Below are 20,216 nucleotides of genomic sequence, written 5' to 3' on the forward strand. Positions count from 1 at the left end.
ATCAAGTGAGAGTCACCAAAGATAAGTAAGAGGCTCTGCTTCACTCTTACGCACTTCAGGTTGTGATGCTACTAACTGGAAGGACACAGCAGGAGCTTTTGATATAAAGTGACAGTTCTACCTTTTCTTTTTCAGAACATTTTCTTTAACGCGGCCAAAAGACATTAGGTAGCAAAAAGGCAACAAGTGAGACAATTAAAACAAAAATGCCCCGTACAACAAGCATGTGTATCCAAGCAATCCTGAACAATACAAAATGAGATGAATACACACTTCTCTTTGCAAGGGCATGCTGGCATCTGGCTGGTATTTATTCCTTGGTATCCCCTGTCTGCATGCTTTTAAAATGCACAATGAGTATGTTAATGAAATATTCCTTTTTATTCAGTGATTTTATTTTAAATGTGCGCCAAGATCCTGGTGGTTATGAACTAGGATGATTACCACATGATGAAGAACCATCCAATCATCTTCAATTTTCCTTCTAAACGCTCTCCCATTCACAGGTTTCTTAAAGTGTTTTTTTGTTTTGAAAACTAGACCTTTCCCTCTATCAAACCAAAACCACTGTACACACCCCAGTTAATCAACAGAAATCAGTTGTCAGGCACAGTTTTAAGTGGAAGGGAGCTTCAGGATTCTAAGATACAGAAATCTACATTTTGAGAGCCAACCCTTCTTTTGGAGGGCAAACAGCACATGTCTAAGGTTCTGAAGAATGCGTTGCAACACACTGCGGACCCTCGTCCGGTTCCGAGGGACGTCCCATGAGTCTGGTGGGATGTAAGAGTACTGGGCCGGTCACTGGGATTTCTATCTTGCATAGGCTGGATACCCAGAGGCTCAGCCATCTACAGCACATTGTCAAAGCTCCTGTGGTCGCTAAGTATCCCAGAATGCCCACAATACACAAAGGAGCAAGTACACAACAGAACCTCTTCTTCATTTCAAATTTTGAGAAACCAAAGTAATAAACATAAAAAAGGCTTGTAGAAAAATAAACATGGTCGTTTAGCAATTTATTTTGTTCTTTTAACATGCCAAGCCCTTTATAAGGATGGAGCTTTTCCCTTTAACTTCCAGAATGATAAAGTCGTACTTCCCAAATGGCAACACTAATAACAGGCACTTAATCACACTTGTAGAATTCTATCATCAGTGAAAGGAATGGGTGGCAGTTTTTTTTCTAAGTGTATAGGATTGTTTTTTCTATCACAAAAATGTCATCATTGTGAAATGTCTGTCCTGGACTCCCCCTAAGTATTTTTCAAGTTGTGTGCCTTCTTGGGAGCCTCTACGATTAACTCCCATGGTGGGAATACCATGAAAGTGGTCCTTAGTAGCAGTTGGAGAAGAATGAAATGTTTGAGTTTGTGGCTCCGTAACCGTCTGGCCCCCTAAACATTTAATTGGCTTCCATGTTTTTTTTAAAACTTTTCTTTTGTGATCAGAGGACATCCCCTGAATTTGCTGTACCACTCCATTCTTTTTTCTGATGTGCTGTACTTATCACTAAAAGGGAAGGGTTGTTTTTTAAAGCACCCCATTCTGGTCCCAGGGTGATCCTAAAACCCTCAAGGTGTGGTGTGGGGTAGGCTGGTGGAAACTGAATTACCTTTGACTTCATCAGGTGGGTAGCCCTTTATCCAGTATTAGCAGGCCAATGCACCCAAATGGTAACCATTGGGGTGCCAATGTGTTTTCTTTTAAGTCCTGATCCCAGGTTTATTTTGGGCCATCCCTGTGTCTATGTGGACCTCAAGGCACAGCCAAAAAAGGCTGTTTTGCGAATGTTGGCTGTTCCAGCGCCCACAAAGCCACCTTTTATTTGAGTGTAAACTGGTTTACAGCCCTCTAGTATTTGCCAATCTACATCCAGTGTGAGGGTTTCAGTGTATTTGGCAGTTGATAGGGCCAGCTTGATTGGCTTGCTGCCAAAACCTTTGTGTGGTGCCAGGCTGTGTGATTGTAGGACTGTTGAGTGTATTAACAGTGGGAAACCAAGTGCATTCCCCAGAGATTTTGTACCGGAGGAGCAGCCGTTGAATTAGTGCATCGAACGCAAACAACGAGAGGTTTGGAAGATTTTAAGTCTTAAAATAGCTCACAGCTACGACTGCACAAAATTACAACTTGCCATAGTGGTGGAATAAAATAATCTGAGGGATCTCGACGCGTGAGGGATCATGGGAACAGGGTACGTCACACTAGGAATAGTATTACAGTCATGCCCTGTCGACATCCCTTTTCGAACTTCGAAAACTTCATGTGCAACACTTTGAAACTTCCACTAGATGTCGGCTGGTGCAAAGCATGTGATTCTAAACAGATCCACAAGCCTCAGAAATATATTGATCCTTTGGCTTGACGACATTCTGAGTGGGTTTGGGGGTTTGAGTTCCTTCAAGATGGAAGTCCCAGCCATAATGGTAAATTAGCCATTTGTATCACTTGCTTTCTTTGGGTTTATGAGTGCACGGGGGAGGGAGGGCAGTTTTGGCCCATCGCAATTTTATCTTACTGAATTACTAATGTAGTCTGCCCATGTGGTTGACCCTTTTTCTATTTCATCTACCTATTATGTGTTGTAATAACACACTGTAGGGTTATTCTGATATTCTAGGTTTTAAGAAGGAAAATAATACTGCTCAACCCATGTTGTGGCTATGATATCTTGACTATGTGCATTATGTATGTCCATTAGCTGCAACTAGGAATCCCTTTCCTACCCCCTTCTTCAGTAATAAGGAGTAGGTAGTTAGCCCGATACTAGGTTGAGGTGAGAAGTGGCTGGTCTAAGGCCAATTTACTGTTTGTTTTTATAACATACTGCATAGCTCTTGTGTATTGTTAAATACTTATTTAAAGTTCATTTAGCTTATTTGTAATACTATAACAAAGAGTTAAAGCCTACTCCTTTGCTACATTACCCATTGAGAGAATTTCCTTCTAACCCTGTGAATTCCCTATTTTACCCTTTGGGGTGTCTCTCTATATATCCTGCATCAGAGGATTGTGGAAACGTATCCAAAAAGGTAGCCCTGAATGAGTAACTGGACATATAATGTGCATTTACTGGCTTGCAGCAGTGTGATCTTAAGTCGTGGCTGCACCATGTGAGCCCATTTTATGCACAAGGATCCTTACATGCTCCCTTATAGTTGCAGTGCCCTAAAATCGTGCTTCCTTGGAGTTCAAGTACAGTAATCTGGAAAATGTGTTATGCTGGTTTGTCTGTGTGTGATGTCTATGTTGGGCCATGAGTGACCATATATGGTTATTGATGACATGAGCTCCAGCTTTAAGCTCACAAAGGGACTATGGCTGGGTGTGCCTGCTTTGCCGGTAGATGCGGTGTCAAAGTCCTCTTGAATCTGCATCTCTATATTTGCCATGGAAGCCCCTTGGAACGTTTGAACATGGTGACCAGCACTGACTGGCTGGATGCAAAATGTTACAAGGTGCATAAGTGTATTATTGGAGGTTTGGGTGACCCCAACACCCGGTATAGATATACAATCTGAGACAATGCACAGTGTCGAACATTGGAACTGGCCGCCTAGAGCCAGTAACTGCTCTACACCAGTTCCAACGCCTGTACAGAGTGCACAGCAGGGCTCACAAAGAGCCCACATGTACAACAATGGCCATTTTAGGCCTATAGGCCTAACTCAGAGTTTGCCGTAACAAAGGAAGCCCCTAAAACAAAAGGTCTGAGAGATGAACTTAAAATAAATAACACCAGGCATAAAATGTCACTTGCCTGCTTAATTCTCAACACACAGTATTTCCCACGTTGATGCAGTTTAGCTCTATTAGGCAAGTTAAAGAGTGAAATGCAGTGATTTATTATTGTAAATGATTACAAAATCAACTAGTACCTTTTAAAAATAAACCGATTTTCCAGAAAAATCAAGAGACCCTAAAGTCCAGGGAAAAATATCAGAGTTACAGAAATTCTCCAACGTGGAACAATGCGACAACCCCGGAGAGGGAGAGGCTGAGAGACCAGCCTTTTGCACAAGTTTTTAAAAGTCTTCCGACTTCCTCCCAGTTGTTCTTGATTAACAATCACAGTTTATCAATTCTCCTTCTTATATCCTTCTATTGTCAGGGCTTCCTGTGCCCTATATGTGATCTTGATCGTTGGGGAGCTTGCTACCAGACATTTCTTGACTTAACAGACCTGGGATCTCAGGTCAGTGTTGCTTTGAAGCATGATCTTCTGCTGCTTCTATTTTTTTGCTTTGGCTTTACGGAGCAATTTTCAAGTCAGCCTCAGCGTTGTTAATGGACCACACGATCCACCGCTTAGAGGACACGCCACCACCGGATTCTTCCTGCTTCCGTAGCGAGTCACTCTACCACCGGCTCGCGTAACTCTTCTCTGCCAAAGACAGACTGTCTTTTGGGACTTTGTATGCAAGAGGTTTCAGCTTCCGGGGTGTGCAGGACGGACACCGGCTTCCCTCCTGGCTGTTCCTGCTTCCCGACACCCTTAGCCCTTGATGCAATCCTCTTGCTGATACAGTTTATGGTTACTCTGCGTATTTCCTTGGCTCTTCCTTGTCTCAGTCAAGGCATTTCTTGAAGGTGAGAAAGAAGAGACTTTACAACAACAAACAGTAGCACTGTCAGGTTGGATGTTAGATGGCTTTACCAGGGTCATGGCTTCTAAACAGGTATATGAAGGTCCTTCATGGGATGAGAGTCCTTATCCCAAGAAGGGGAGACTACCTGTGATGTCCCGCATTCCACCACCCCTAGAGGGACTATTGGGTAGCTGCTTCACCTCCCTAGCCTCATAAGGAAGGGCTTCCCCCTAGGGAGAAGTAACGAGAACCTGTGAATCGTCAGTACCCAAATGGAAATTATATGAAACAATGTGGCTCCCAATGAGGTAGAAATTACTAGAACCATGATATAGCCAAACAAAGCTATAGTTGCCACCAGCCGACTGCCTAACACTTTCAGGGTGATAGTATCACCTTGGGACCAACATTATGTGCCAAGAAAAGCACCCCTGTACTGGTAGCCATATAGGCTACGAAGGGACAGCCCACCAAAAAGGGTTGTAGTGGCAGGTGGACTTTAGTACAAGGCCCTCTAAACACAAAAAAGCAAGTTGAAAACCATGGAAGACAGGAAAAAGTTTAGGGGGGCCCACCAAGAAAAACACCAAAAAAAGAATTTGCCCCATTAAGGATTTTGCTTTTGGATCATGGCAGTGCATTTTAAAGGCAATATAATTGAAGGAACCTCATAGTCTGATCTCTCTGGCAATTTCTTGGGACCTTTGTAAGGTGAGAGGTCAACGTTGGCAGTTCTAGTTGGCAAGAAGTGGTCATATGCTTTGGTCATGCTCAAGGGTGTCCATCTTTTGGAGGGATGTTTTGAACAATTTAGATGTTGTGATAGGGGACTCCCTACCGCGAACACCTTACTCAACAATATTATTGTCGAGTAGAGAGAGAGGGGACATGGGCAGTGTGAGAACCGGATGGATTAATAGGGTATTAGTGGTAGCGGCTAAACAAATATTAAAAGTTTGGAAGTCAAGGAAAAATCCGGTTGTGGATGAATGGCAGAGTGATGTCCGTACTTTGTCTGATTACGAGAGAATTATGTTAGCGAAACAGAAGAGGGAGGAGCATTACCTTAGAACTTGGGGTTCCTTCAATGATTTATACAGTTCAGATTTACTGATTACATGCTTCATTTTTTGACTGGGATAGATGGAGGTTATTTTCGTACTCGATGTGTGTTGCATTTGTTGGTGTTATATTGTCTTTTGTCTTGAGATGTTTGGTTTTCTACTATAAGATAGGGATTTGTGGTAGTGTGTTTGGGTTTTAAATTTTGGATTTAAGTTTGGTAAGGTTCAGTCAATTGTTACTATATGTATTACACAAATTGAATGCATATCTCTGGTGTAATGGATATGTACATGTAACTTTTCTCTTGTATGTTTTATTCCCGAAATGATAAATAAAATGATTTTTTAAAAAGAAGTGGTTTCTGGTGCAGGTGAAGCTCTTCAAGCAAGGACTGCTGCAGAGCCAATTGTGGTGTTGCTGTGCAGAACAGGAGAACTGCTGGAGCTGGGGTACAGTGCAGATGCCTAGTTCATTAATGATGCAGCTCAGGTACAGGGAGTCCAGCAGCGACAGGTATCATGATACAAATGTTGCAGTATGTTTTTCAAGGAGGCTTCATGTCTTTGTCTTTCCTAAGAGGCTACAAGACCTCTTCAGTCAATTTCAATTCCTTTTCCTATACCCTCTCAAGAAAATGCATCATAGCAAAAGAGAAGTCCTTCCTCTGAGCTGTTCTTAGTGGCCCCTTTCACAGTTTACCAACATTTTCAATGAAAAAAAAAGTTCTATCATCGCCTTTTCTCCCCAGTTGTACGAAAAGTAAAGGACTCCTTGAAAATTCCAGGATTTTGACCACTCCAGAAAGGTCAAGGTATTAGCAGTCTTTCTACCCCAGACCTATTATATTAGGGCCTACCCTTCAAAAGGGCACATGTCTTTTGGGGGTAAATTCCCTCAAACTCTGAGACTTGTCTTTGGTCACCCAAAAGGAATTGCTCTTTCACAGATTTCTCTTGGGCATTATAATTATTTTTATTTATTTATTTTTTGTTAAATGTGTATAACGCACGAGCAGCCCTTAGGCATCGCAGCGCTGTTACTTGTGGGGGGCTTAGTTACAAGGGAAAATACAAGTTGCATAAGCATTTAAAGGTTATACATTTGTACATTTCAAGCATAGGTCACTTGGGGCTGGTGTACTTGGTGATGGCCTTTCTGCCCTCGAACATGCGTGCTTGGCCAGCTCACCCGGTGGCAGGAGGTGCACATCGGTCTGGAACCCTCTGGAGGTAATGGTACGCCGCTTGTTGTAGATAATGCAAACAGCTGCAGTCCCTCTTGAAAGATTAGTTACAACATCTGGAGTTTTGCTGAAAGAGTTAGGCAGAGCCAGCCAGGTATTCCAGTCTTTTAACTTCCTTAAAGCGGTTCAGTCAACTTTACACCCCTGGCATTCCTATGGAAATATGGAAGCATCGTGAATAGTATGCACTCAGCCAGCTAATTGTGATTTGTAGAACATAAACTCCCAAATCCTCCAGGCAAGACTGTGTCGAAGCAGCAGGATCCCTTCTAAGGACAGTCCAGTCTCTGTGGTGCTCCAGCAACGCTGATGAAGTCCGGTGGGAGCAGGAAGTGTGTGCAGTACTTCAAACTGGTTGAGCCCACCAGCGTAGGGATGAAAGGCACCCAGTGACATCTCGCCAGGCTGCATGAAGATGATCCAGAGGGTGCTCCAGATAAGATTTTGTAGTCCGAATATGTATACTAATTTAAAAAATGTGGGAGTAGAATGATTTTTTAGGGAGTAAAAAAAGTATGTCCCATTCATTGCCAGTAGGAGTATTTTAAAAACGTTTCAACTTTAAAAAAAACATTTTTCCAATAAATATTTCTTTGCAACTAGTTATTCATGAACATTAAAATATACAGGTTTATCTCTTTAGATCAGGAACTTACAAAAGTAGTTTCTTCCTGTGGCACTACATGTACTACTGAACCAGACAGATCCATTGAGCTGTGTGGGAGAAAGCAGGGGGACAGCTCTTATGTCAGTTGTCAATTTTTTGTTGGGATGTTGTACTCCCCATTTCAATTGTTTGGTAGTATTTGTCTATTTCTAGGGAGTAAACGTTGCTAATAAAGCCCCGATTCATAGGTAGGGCTGGATCCCCAGTGGACGCCTTCAGCAATTATTATTAGGGTATTTATTGAGCGTGAACCTAGCTTCTGGAAGCAGCGGAACAATTTACACATAATAGGGGGAAGAACACTGTGAAGGAAGCAGAGAACCAGGAAGCAGGGAGCCAACAATAGGAGACTCCGAAGGAAGGCAAGATGGAAGCTGCAGATCAACCAGTTGCAGGCAGGATGGGGAGAAAGGGTGTGTGGATTTGGGGGTTAGAGAGCAGCCATTCCCTGTAGAAGAAGGCCTTGGGGTCATCTTTGACTCCACACTCTCCTTCTCTCCTCACATCTCTGACGTCTCGAAGAAGTGAAACTACCAACTGCACCTCCTCAGAGGGAGTCTTCCTTTCCTCTCCTTCCTCCAGAAGCTCTCTGTCTCCAGAACTCTGGTTTTCTCTAGGCTTGACTACTGCAACAGCCTCTTTTTAAATCTGCCTACCTCTACCCTTCGTCCTCTCCAACTCATCCAGAACAGGACTGCAAGACTTGTCCTTGGCCTCAAGCCCAGAGATCGTCTCTCTACAGCCCTGAAATCTCTCCATTGGCTCCCAGTGGCTGCAAGGATCAAGTTCAAGACCCTTTGTATTGTCCACAAGGCCTTCTGGGGCCTGGGACCACAATACCTCCAACTCGTTCCTCCACCTCCAACTCCTTGAGGGTCAGGCTCTTCTCCAAGCAACGAGTCGGGGCAGATCTCTCTCTTCTGCTGGCGATCCCCTCTGGAACAGCCTCCCTGCCTCTCTGAAACTTGGGAAGAGCCATCTCCGGTTCCAGAAGCATCTCAAGACTTTTCTCCTTGCTTCTGCCTTCTCTCTTCCTTGTTAAATCTCCTGTCTGTTACTGCACTGGTCACCTGGCTACCCTCAGAACTTCAGGCTCAGCTGCCTGCCCGCCCAGTTGCACACCTGTACTGCCTCAAGGCTTGCACTTGGGTCAGTATCTGCAACCCTACAGTCCCTTTACCTGCACTTACTAGACACTTGTCTGTACTTAACCCTTACACTGCCACCTGCTGGTCGCACTACTTGTTTTTGATCTTGTGTCCTGCACTTGCCCTTCCTCCCCTTCCCCTGGCACTTTTCACCTCCCTCTCCCCTGCACTTGTACAATCTCAATTTCACTAGGCCTAGTAAGATTGTTGTCTTTGTCCTCCCTTGCCTCATCGCGCATTGAAACACTTGTGTATAGGCGTGTTATAAATGTCATTCATGTTGACAAGGAGTAGGTTTGAGAGACTTGGGGTGTAGAGAAGGTCTGTCTTCTGGTTCTTTCCTTCCTGCACCAGCGGTGCTCAAGTCTGCACATGTCCTTACATCTGGTGAATCATAGGCCTCCGGGGAGCCAGTGGGAGTCATTGAATTTCGATGAGTCAGGGTGATGTGGGTGAATTTGCAGAGTCACAAGTTGCCTGGTTAGTAGCCAAAAATGCCTTCCAAAAGGGCACTGCCACCATCCAGGTGGGAGAGAACCAAGGCTTGGACAACAGATCTGAAGTTGTTTTCTGGGATTACGGACTTGATTTTCAGCAGGAAAGAAAGTTGGCGACAAGTAGTGTGTGTCCTCTTTGGTAGATGTTGTTTGAAAGAGGTGTCCGTCGATGTCAAACCCAAAGGATTTAGCACAGGTGGCTAGCTGGGGTATGAAGCCCTTGAGGATCATAGAGAGTCAGGACTGGATGTCAAAGTGTTTGTTATGTTGTTGGTCTGCAGTAGGAATTCTGCCTTGAAGGTGTTTCAGGTAAGCACTGAACATCGACAACTGGATCCAGGTGAGGCAGGCCTTGAGTCAGTCAAAGTCTTTGATGGAGGATATCTTGAGGTAGAGCTGTGTCTCATCTGCACATTGGCGGATGTGGAAGTAAGGAGGGTTCCGAGCGGTTGTATGTAAAGATTGAAGCTAGCGGGGGAGAGAATGGATCCTTTGAGACTCCACAGTTGATGGGTAGATTTGGAAATCTGGAGGAATCCATTTGTATGAACTGGTGGCGATTAGCAAGAAGGAGTTGACCCAGGTGAGGACAATCTTGCTGATCCTCATGCTGTGATATAGATTGTCAGTGAGTGTCTGGTGGCCTACTGTGTTGAGTTCTGCCAAGAGGTCAAGGAGAACAAGGAGGCACGGATGGCTATCATCGAGGATTATAAGGGCAGCACAATCATCTTGATGGTAGCAGTTTCTGGCTGCATTTGGGTCTGAAGCCAGACTGGTAGAACTGAAGGAGGCTGTTGGCTCCGATGCGTTGGAGGAGTTGCATTCCTATTACTTTCCCATGGATCTTACCTAGGATGGGAAGATGGGTGATGTGCGTCAGTTGCTGAGGTAGTAAGTGTCCAGTGTTGGTTTCTTGACAAGTGGAAGGATTTGTCCAGTCTTGAGGAACATGGGGAAGGTACCTTGAGTTAGGACACTTGTAAGAAACCTGAAGGTGTTCACACTTGTTTTCTCCCACAATCCTCCCCTCAGGTGGCCAGGGAAAGGCCTACTAATACAGTTGGGCAGGGTCAGGCATTTACCAATGGCTATTCACACCTGACTCCACTTGACTCTGTTTAAGGCTAAAGGACAGGCAGGTCTTGCTAAGAGGATGACTGGAGGTCAGGCAGACCCAGCCCTGACCACACACCGTTCTCTTGGGCCTTGTGACAGTCCCCAGGGTGTCAGAGGGGCAGGTGGTGTGACCCTGGCCTCGACCCAAGCATCCCAAAGACCGCTAGCCAGTGCAGCGCTGACCAGTGGGTTTCAGAGAAAGAAACTCAGTGGGGTGTGGGTGGCTAGAGCGAGGCAAAGATTGCTTCAAGAGGCACAAAAGTAAAAGACAGTAAAGTCCATTATTGTCCCTAGAAAGAGGGGCATTGTGGGACTTTCAGTGCAGAGACAAGTAATATAGAAAAGCCAAAGGGATCTGGGACCCACACAAGAAAGAGCAAAAGGGGACTGGGACCGATTTTACAGAAGAAGTTCTTGAAACACCAGCATTGCCTCAGCCAACAGGGAGACAGGAGTGTTTCAAGGGAGGACAGACAAGAGGGTAAGACCGACACGGACCAAGAGGGTGAGAGTGACCGAACATAGATAGAAACAAAACGTGCTAGAGGCACCAAGCTAAGAAGGGATGAGAAAGGAACGGAACGTGCAAGTGATACAGAAAAATACATATAGAAATGAAGGACAGATCACAGTGGTCGCACAGAGGAGGAAGTCAAAAGCATTGTGTTCTCGAAGGTCTCTGAACTGCAACAACACAAGGGACAGATGAAAGGAAGACCACTAAGGAGAAAGTTGGGGAAAAGGGGAGCTACTGGGAAAAGAAGTGGGAGCGAAATCCACCCAATGTGTTTGTGAAAGACTGTCTGGAATTTGGTAAAGAAAGTCAATTTGTGAAACCCATTTGAAGGGGAATTTTGTGGAACTGTTGAAAAGTGAACTTTGTCGAAATCAGTGAAATTCAAGCTGATGAAATTGAATCTTGAAGAACCAAAAAGGCTTTGATTCTGGGAGAGAGAGAAACCCCAGCACAGCCTAAGGAAAGACATTGTGAACTGGCTATTGTGAAGGTTTGCGCGCGTCTGAACTTCACTTTGAACTTTGCTAAACTTTCATTTGAACTTTACAGAACTTTGGCTGATCTTTTGCAGATCTGTGAACAGCCTGAGTGTCTTGATCTTGTGGAAGGGAGCCGCCAGAAGGCTCCACTACCATCCTAACTTTACTTTCATGCACCCTTTTTGTTTGAACATTATCCTGAACACATTGTTGTATTTAGAGAGTGAAGGCAAGCTAAGGTTAGACGCAGACCTTTCTTTCATTTGACTGACAGGCTGTGGACTAGTTTTCTTTTCTTTTCATGGTCGAAATTAATCCCATGTAGCATAGGGCAAGTTATTCCAACCCCTTTCTTGAAATAAAGGTTTTCAAACTATATTCTTGTGTCTACCTCTTGTGACCAAACCAGTCCCACAGAATTGTTGATGTTTGACAGGTCAAGGAGGAGTGCCTCAGTCAGAATAGTCTTTAGTATGGAGGCAGGAAGAATGTCGTCAGCATAAGATATGGCCTTGAGGGATGCTAGGGTGGCAGTAAGGTTTTCTATAGAGTGTCATGAAAATTGGCCAGTTAGTTGTGGTTTTGCGCAATGGGGTGTGTAGTGTGCTGTCAGTTGTGACGTTGGGCTCTGTTTGTTGGCGGATCATGCTGATCCTGTTGATGAAGGAGTTGTTGGCAGTGGATTTTCTGATGGAGTACAGTATGGGTGGGTCGGGCAGAGGCTTGATGGCTTTGAAGAGGGCTCTGCTTTCAGTAATAGTAGTTGGCCTTGGCAATGTTTATCAGTCATTCGCACGTAGCACAAGAGTTACTTGAGCAAAGGGAGGTTGAATAAACTGCATGATTTTCGCAAAGTCTTTTCTTGTTTTCTGATAGTTTGTTTGCTCAAGTTGAGTTCTTGGGTTTACCAGGGTGCTAAAGGTTTAGGTTAAAAGGTGCATTGCTGCACTGGGGCATCGTGGTTGATGCTTATTGTGAGTGTGGTGGCAATGTCTTCTGTGAGAACCTTCACTGCAAAGTTCTTGAATGATCTGAAGGCTTGCTCCGTTTCCTATGAGTTTGCTTGATTGGTGTCATGTGACTAATGTCAAAGGGGATTGCCAGATGGTCTAATCAGTTGAGCGTGATTGGAGAGCTGTGATGGAGGGCAGGCAGGGGGGTGATGACGTTGAGGATACTACCATTCCTGTGAATTGGTTATTTTGTGTGCTGTGCGAGGTTCAGCGTATCAGGGCAGTGGAGATCTTCCTTCATTAACTTGGTTGCTGGGTTGCCAGTGTTCTTGAAGTCGCCAAGGAAGATGTTGGCATGCTTGAGAGACTTAGTGGTGACTAAGTCCATGATGTTTTCAATGAAGGAGGTGTTGGGCTTGTGTGGTCTGTGGATAAGATGAAAAGTGAATGTCTGTTAGGGAGAGTGGGGAGTGGCAGAAAAGGTTTTCAAAAGAGCAAAAGGTGGCAACGTCCAGTTGGGTGCATGGCCATGATGCCTTGTGAATGATGGTGAGTCCTCTGCCGATCTTATTTGGATGGTTTTGTTGTAGAATTCTGTAGCCGTCGGGAATTAGGTAAATCTAGGATGTGGGTGGAGGTGGGGTGTCGGACAGGTTTCAGTAATGAAGACGGCATCCAAGTCATTTATGGTTTTGAAGTTGGTGATGTCTGCTCTATGGTGGATTGCTGAGCAGACATTGGCAAACATCAGTTTTCGTGTAGTGGTGGATGATGGAGTGCTGATGGGGTCTATGGTGATGTGGGTGAGGTTGTTGCAATGCGTTGTCCATGATGTTGCTGGTGAGCTGCGCAGTTGCTGTTGAGTGTTGGCTGCTGGGAGCGAGGAATGAAACATACTTGAGGGAGCTTCCCTGATGCTAGAGGAGCAGGGGCAAATGCCCTGGGTCCTTTGGGTACAAACAGAATGTGCCCTTATGTTAGACTGCCTTTCACTGCAGATGCCTGTGCCAGAGATGCCCTTAATCTAAGAGTTAAGAAAGGGAATGGCAGGTTAAGAAGATGGGTGGAGCTTAGGTAACATGACCAAGATTCACTTGCACCTGCTCACCAATTGCCAATGTTTGTACATAGCTGCAGCCTCCAGTGCTCCTTTTGTTGTGTCTTCAGACTCTTGCAAAATTCAAAATTGCTGCAGATCCTCTCCTTACAGCCCAATTCCAGGCTGTGAGCAACCCCAGCCTTCCAATGCTAAGGATCTGCACCCTCCAAAATTATCATGGACAGCAGCTACACCATATTTGCCCAGTAACAGACATGCCCTTGCTGGAATGTGGACTAGGAGCAGACAGCCCCATTACCCAATCCCAGTTCCACTTATCAAAGGAGGCTATAGCATGGATCCAGTCCTTCTTAGACAATAGAACAATGAGAGTCTTCTCCCCTTTGGCATCAGCAGACCCTATCCAGACTACATGCAGCGTTCCACAAGGTTCTTGTGTATAGCCAACCATGGACAATATATTTACCAAGCCTCTATTCGACAAATTGGACAGACTGGATGTCACCTACACGAATTATGCAGATGACACTCAGATCCTTATCCCACTTTTGGGCAATTTTGACAAGGATACGGCCTTGGTAAATAAAATGTACCTCCTCATTCAGGCATGGATGGCATCTCATGGCCTCTGCCTGAATGATGACAAAACAGAGATTCTTATCCTCGGCTCGGCTGCCAATCCCAAAAAACTGAACTCCAACTATTCCACCCTTCAACATAGACGGAAACACAATCAAGGTAGTCAAAGAGGTAAAAACCCTAGGTTTTTTACCTCGATTCCACCTTAACCCTAAGGAAGAAAGTAAATTCTATGGCATCATCCACTGCCTACACCTGCAAGCTCATCAGAGCCTGCAGACCATTCTTATCCAAAGCGAGCTGCATCAATCTTGCCAACGCATTAATAATGTCAAAACCGGATTACTGTAACGCCCTATACCTGGGTGCCAACAAATATATCCTTGACAAAATCCAAATATTGCAGAACAATGCCGTCAGAACGGCACTAAATATACCCAACAGAGAACATGCCTCAAAAATCAGAAGAGTACACCACTGACTAAAGACAAATGACAGGATCAAACTCAAAACAGTCTCGCTGACATTCAAATGCCTTAATAACGAAGCACCCCCATACCCAACAGAGAGAATGGTTAGGAGAACATCTATCCACCCCTCCAGAGTGGCTAACTCCTTCTGCCTGGAGATACCCAGATTCAAGCAAAGAAAATCTGGAGGTAACAGCTTCGCAGTGAAAGCGGCACAGTCCTGGAACCCTCCACCTCCAGCCCTTAGAGCTAACCAACCCTACCTCAGCTTTAGGTGTAACATCCTAAACTGGCTTTGCTCCAATGGCATATGATCTCCTCTGGACCAAATCCAATGTATATACCTATGTATCTGCTTAATGTAACCTACTTTTTGCAATATAATGCATTGAAATGTACCTTTCTTCGACTGTATTTTCTTTGTATATTTCCTGTCACCTTACTGTATTGATTTAATTGTGTAACCTAAGCTATAAGTCTACTTGATTCTCATGCGCCCAGTTACCTACGGGTTCCGTGCGCCCTACAAATCAATAAACAAACAGTCGGTCAGTTCAGACCTGCAGAGCACTGGCCTGGAGTCCAATGCTGGAACGACAGACGTCCATGACCATATATGGCCATTTCAAGCCACAAAGGGCAACAGAAGTCTCCAAGAATAGGACTTGCACCACAAGAGGCAGCAATTTTAAGTTTGCTCAACAATGTATTATTGCGGTAAAAACCCTGGTGAACGGTAGTGCATCGTAAAAGAAAATGAAAAAAGGCTCACCGTCAGCAGCCTATTCTGTGCACATCAAAAAGGGTAATACAATTTACCCAAAAGAAAAACGGCACAGTTTCCCTGCAGCACCCCACTTGAGGTGGGCTGTGCCACATTAAAACAAACTATGTAAGACGACATGGGAGATGCTCTTCCTGCATTGAGAGCCGTAGCACCCCAAACAAAATGAGTAAAGCAAGTCAGGAACGATAACGTTTGTAGCCCCTAAAATCATCCAGCAGTTCAAATTCACAACAGATATGCTGGGGGTTCTACTGCCATTCATGGAGGGAAAGTTGCAGAAAAGTGCACATTTCCTTAACGGCTCTCAACCTTGATGGGGCCCCAGGCACTAAAGCAAACCAAGATGGCCTTGCATGGTCTGTCAAGACACACAACAATCTGTCTTCAGAATCAAGAGGCCAAGATGTTGCCAATCCTATCACTAGGATACTTGGACAAAACCTAGTAAAGTCATCATCCTTTCATACGGGCATGTAAAAGGAGGTAGGTATCTGAACCCTGTGTTTAACGGTACAGAGAATGACACTTTTCCTGACTTTGCTGGTGCAGTCTGAGATCCAACAGGTGATGCCAAACACTTCAGTCCACTTAAGTCTTTGCTTAACCTATGTGATCTGTTTCTCCAGACAAAAGAGAGCAAAGATGTAGTCTTCACTGGAAAATGTTTAAGAAACAGCCTTAAAAAATCCTTTGTGTCAATGAAAAGCGCAATTCTCCATGATTCAGATTTTAATGCTTAAAACAGAAAACACTTTGAGATCACAATGAGCAAAAAAGGAAACCAAGTTGGGAGACCTAGACAAAATAGGCTTTAGTCTTTCATTCAGTGGCACTCAACACACCAACGCAGAAAGCTCTACAGTTGTTATAGAGATCTGCTGTCTGATCCCATGAAAAAACAAATTCTTGCTACAGCTACTGCCAATTCTCTCACCTGAACCTCGTCGTCCATTTGGATCTATTTTTGTCGTCCCCTTTATCATGTGCTGTGGTTTGGTGGGTTTGTGCTCTGGGGTAGAGGTGGTGCTGCTGCTCTGCTTGTGCTTGGCTGCAAAGTCCAGGTCTGGAATTGCTTTCATTAGCTCAGCCTGAGTTTCTTCCAGGAGGCGGTTTATGTCCTTGGCGCTGTACTGGGTCAGCGCTGCCCGCTTCTCCTCCCAGTCCCGCTCCGCTGCCTGCCAAGACAATCGTTTACAGTGTATTCAGCAGGGAAAACATATTAGGAATTCATGTGTTGAACAGGCACCCATATGATTGGTCACATGCCTTCTGATCTATTCTTTACCGCAGTTATGTTTGGCATAGAAATACTTTTTGAAATGCATTAGTGCTATTTTCATTAAATGGGTCATAAAACACTGTCATTGTAACATAAAATGAAAAAATAACAAACTTTTAGTTCAGATGCGAAAACAATTATTAGACAATAGTGGCATATAGACCACATGGAGACATGAGGGAAACCAAAGCAAGGAACCCATATTGGAGCACTGACCATACAGTTTCAACAAAGGATCCTAAACACTGCAAAGTATTAGCAAGATTTCTGCGTAATACAACGCGGAGTGCCACCATCCTGAAAGAAAATATATTGAAGGATAAGCAGAGAAGCTAGATAGTTTGAACCTAGGATCTTGAGATTTGATCGCAACTAAGAAGGATCTCAATTTAGGAAACAGCCCACTAGAATTGTGCTTTATGAAACTGTATGGAAACTCGCAACCCGCCTACAACCGGCATTACCAAATAGGTATATAGCTTATTTGCCTAACTGTTTGGAAATTTATGAAACGCACTGTATGGAATTATATGAAAAGCACTATGCACGCTGATTAAATATATTTGCCTAAGAGAGGATCAGTTAACACACTGGCAACAAATACTAGATGTACTGACTACTTGCCTTCAACAGGCCTCAATTGGCATTATCTAATACAAAGAGAGCTAATACTGTACATACATCGGCAAACGGAGAATTGTCTTGAATACAGATGCAGTAAACCGTCCATGTGCCTAGCATGTATCTCCTATTGGGAGTAATGATGGTACAATGTATTTTTTATAAGAAATCAAATAAAACTATCATCTAAATCATTAGCAAATATAATTGGAATTCCTTTCAACATAAAAGCCCAGGCGCATTTGACCTTATTAACACCTATCTCAAACCTTTACAAAACAACTGACTAGTGAGTATCAGTCAACACTAAGTTCCGCTGCCAATCGACACCAATTCAGATAAGTGAGTGCTACTATTCATGAACACAGGGAAGGCGCACTACCTTCTACTCACCGTTTGTCACTGCCAGATTTCTACACAACCCTCTGCTGAGGGGCTGTGTCATCATATAACTTAAGAATATACCATTGTGTCACCCCAAATGAAAGACAGACTAGGCTCTCCAACTGCAGCTGTAGTTGAGCAATCAGACATAACATGAGGGAGGAAGGTTGGCAGGGAGGTACAATTAATCCCAACATACACCACAAAACAAAACACACACTGGTATACTGTCAAAATGTACACTTTAATTCTAAGATCACACATAAAATATTAATGATGGGAAAAGTACATACTCCGGTTACACAGAACAGATAGAGTGTACGTTAACAACAGTAAATGGCCAGTTAAGCCCCAACTCCCTAGTTACCCTAAAATGTAAGCACCATACCTGGTGGCAGATCGACTACAAATAACTTTACAGATTTTAGTTAATAAAAAGTCCCCAAAACAATATTACACAAAGTAACGCTTAACACCCAGGATCCAACGGTACTACACAGAACATAGTACAGGTTTCCTACTATAGTCTAAATGAAGTGATATACATAATGCATATGCACATTAAACAGATATAGCATTTAGATACCGTGAACAGGGTAAACACAATGTCCAACACAGCCAGGAGTGCTACTAAAATCCAGGTTATAATTTAGGAAAATCATTCCGAGGCCAGGATGGGCATATTACACACCAAGGAGGGAAACAGTAGGATCACAGTGAAACAATGTACATTTTGGAATGTAAATCACAGATTAAAAGAAGACCTAATAAATCAGGGACATTTTCTAAAATTCCAGGGCTTACTGAGCAACTCCATGGACAATAGAGGGATGCTTGAAAAATGCCACAGTCCAGTTAAATACGTTCCAGTGTCATTTGCAGGAGTTCAAAGTCAAAAAAAGTGCCCAACAGGAAACACTAAGACCAGACACTCAAAAATGCAAGCCGATGTACAAGCAAGAGACACTACTCCCACCAGTATGGCCACACTGTGTCTCAAAATCGCTACAATGGCTTTTGGCACCAAAATCTTCCACCAGGTACGCAAACCTCCTTATCTTCCAAAAATTCAGCAGCACTCAACACAGAAACAGAGTTTCCCCAATATGTCTCTTCAATAACAGGGGCAGGCTTCTGTCAGCCCGCTGTTTAGATGAATTTTCAGAATTAGCCCTGTAGACCGATTCTGAGAGGTCACTTTATTCTGGTGAATAGGGAACAGTGCTAACGCCTAGCCAAACTCTATTAATGTAGTGTGATCAAACAGCAATATATAGTTACGGCACAATTTCGAAGGCTTCCAAAGCAGGATTCTCAAGCAGAGTTTGAGTGAGTTGATCCCACCAGTCCAGGGGTCCAATCAACAATAAAAGCCTTCTGGAGATCAGCAAAGGAGCAGGTCTTCGCTGGGACAATTGAAGAAGGCAATGCTCGATGGCTGCAACAATGAGCTCTGGATCTTCAGCGAGATGCTCCTGAGATTTTGGCTCCAATCACGATATGTTGAATGGCCTCAACAGCCCTTTTATCCAGGATTCCAGCTGGAGTATTCCCAAAGCCCACCAATGGGAAGGATCTGCACCAATCAAACTGGCAGGGGGAGTTCAACCAGACAACCTCTGGCCACCACACATGTGCAGTAACACACTTTGACCCGGATGTGGACTGGGACCATACCATCCCCAACCCCCACATCCTTCTACCAACACATAGTGCCATTTTGTCCGGGAAAGCTAAGCCTTTGCCTGGGAAAGGGCTTACCATACATGGCAAATCCAGCCCTGAGAGGGTAGGAAGAGGACATGTGAAAATGTCATTGCACGCCCATTTTAGAGCATATTGTACTCTAAAAGGCATAACGCGGTAAAATGCAAAAGAGAATGCGAGACGATAGGAAAACAGCAGGAAAATCTGTGCTGCACCAGCCCTTCTTGGACACATCATGCAAGTTACCACAAAGATACCCAAAACAAAGTATCCCTACTGCACTTCATTGCAAGGTGATGTGTGCCGTCTCAAACAAACTAGGAATCTGATAAAGGAGGACAGAGTCCCCGTGCACCGATAGCCATAGGTAACTATCAGCTCCCCAAAAGAAATGAGCTTGGCAAGTGAAGAAACATTATACACTTGCCTCCAGAAGTCAGGACATATTCAAAACAGCAGCAACATATGGGGTGATTCCATAGATTTCTATGGAGGGAAAGCAGCAAAATGAAAATCTTTCTCAACACCCACCAATCCCATTAGGGGATTTAAAACAAATGTTTTCTGGGGGCTAGCAGATCAGGTTGGTCCCCAAAACCACCAAAAACCCAGGGCCATCACCAAAGGAAGTTGAGGTTCTGATGCTTGAGGTACACGCTTCCGTGGCAGTTGGAATCCTTGGGTGGATCGAGGCGCAATTAACGGACAAAAACCTGATATTATAGAAGGCACAACTTGTGCGTATGATTAAATATCTTGACAGGATTGGGCTTGATTCAGTGTGCAGTACGACATGTGGAGTTTGCACGTCAAGAAGGCTGAGAGCAGTACATGGCCAGCATACAGCAACCTCTGCAGGTATAAATTAAAATACATCTGACTGACAAAGTCCCAAAAAATACTGTGAAGCTGCTCCAGCAGCTATACCCTGACCAACTGTTAAATGCTGCATATATTTTAGATCACTGACGGGAACAGGCCTAAAAAATCTTTGTTTAACCTCCATTACGAAAATAAGAGTGTGGAAACATGAGCAGCTCAAGCAAAAG

At 44.1% G+C, this 20,216-nt stretch overlaps 1 protein-coding gene across 15 annotated transcripts in view; it reads right to left on the minus strand.

Annotated features, from left to right (window-relative positions):
• Nucleotides 1-20,216, minus strand: part of SRCIN1 (SRC kinase signaling inhibitor 1) — a 1,709,922-nt gene that overhangs the window by 218,565 nt on the left and 1,471,141 nt on the right. For all 15 annotated transcript variants that reach the window (XM_069634673.1, XM_069634672.1, XM_069634685.1 and 12 more), the window contains one exon: nucleotides 16,111-16,351. In XM_069634673.1, the coding sequence (XP_069490774.1) occupies nucleotides 16,111-16,351 (241 nt within the window). The remainder of the gene's footprint in view (nucleotides 1-16,110; nucleotides 16,352-20,216) is intronic.

The sequence above is a fragment of the Ambystoma mexicanum genome, chromosome 13, assembly GCF_040938575.1.
Source record: "Ambystoma mexicanum isolate Mex_15411 chromosome 13, UKY_AmexF1_1, whole genome shotgun sequence".
Taxonomy (NCBI): Eukaryota; Metazoa; Chordata; class Amphibia; order Caudata; family Ambystomatidae; genus Ambystoma; species Ambystoma mexicanum.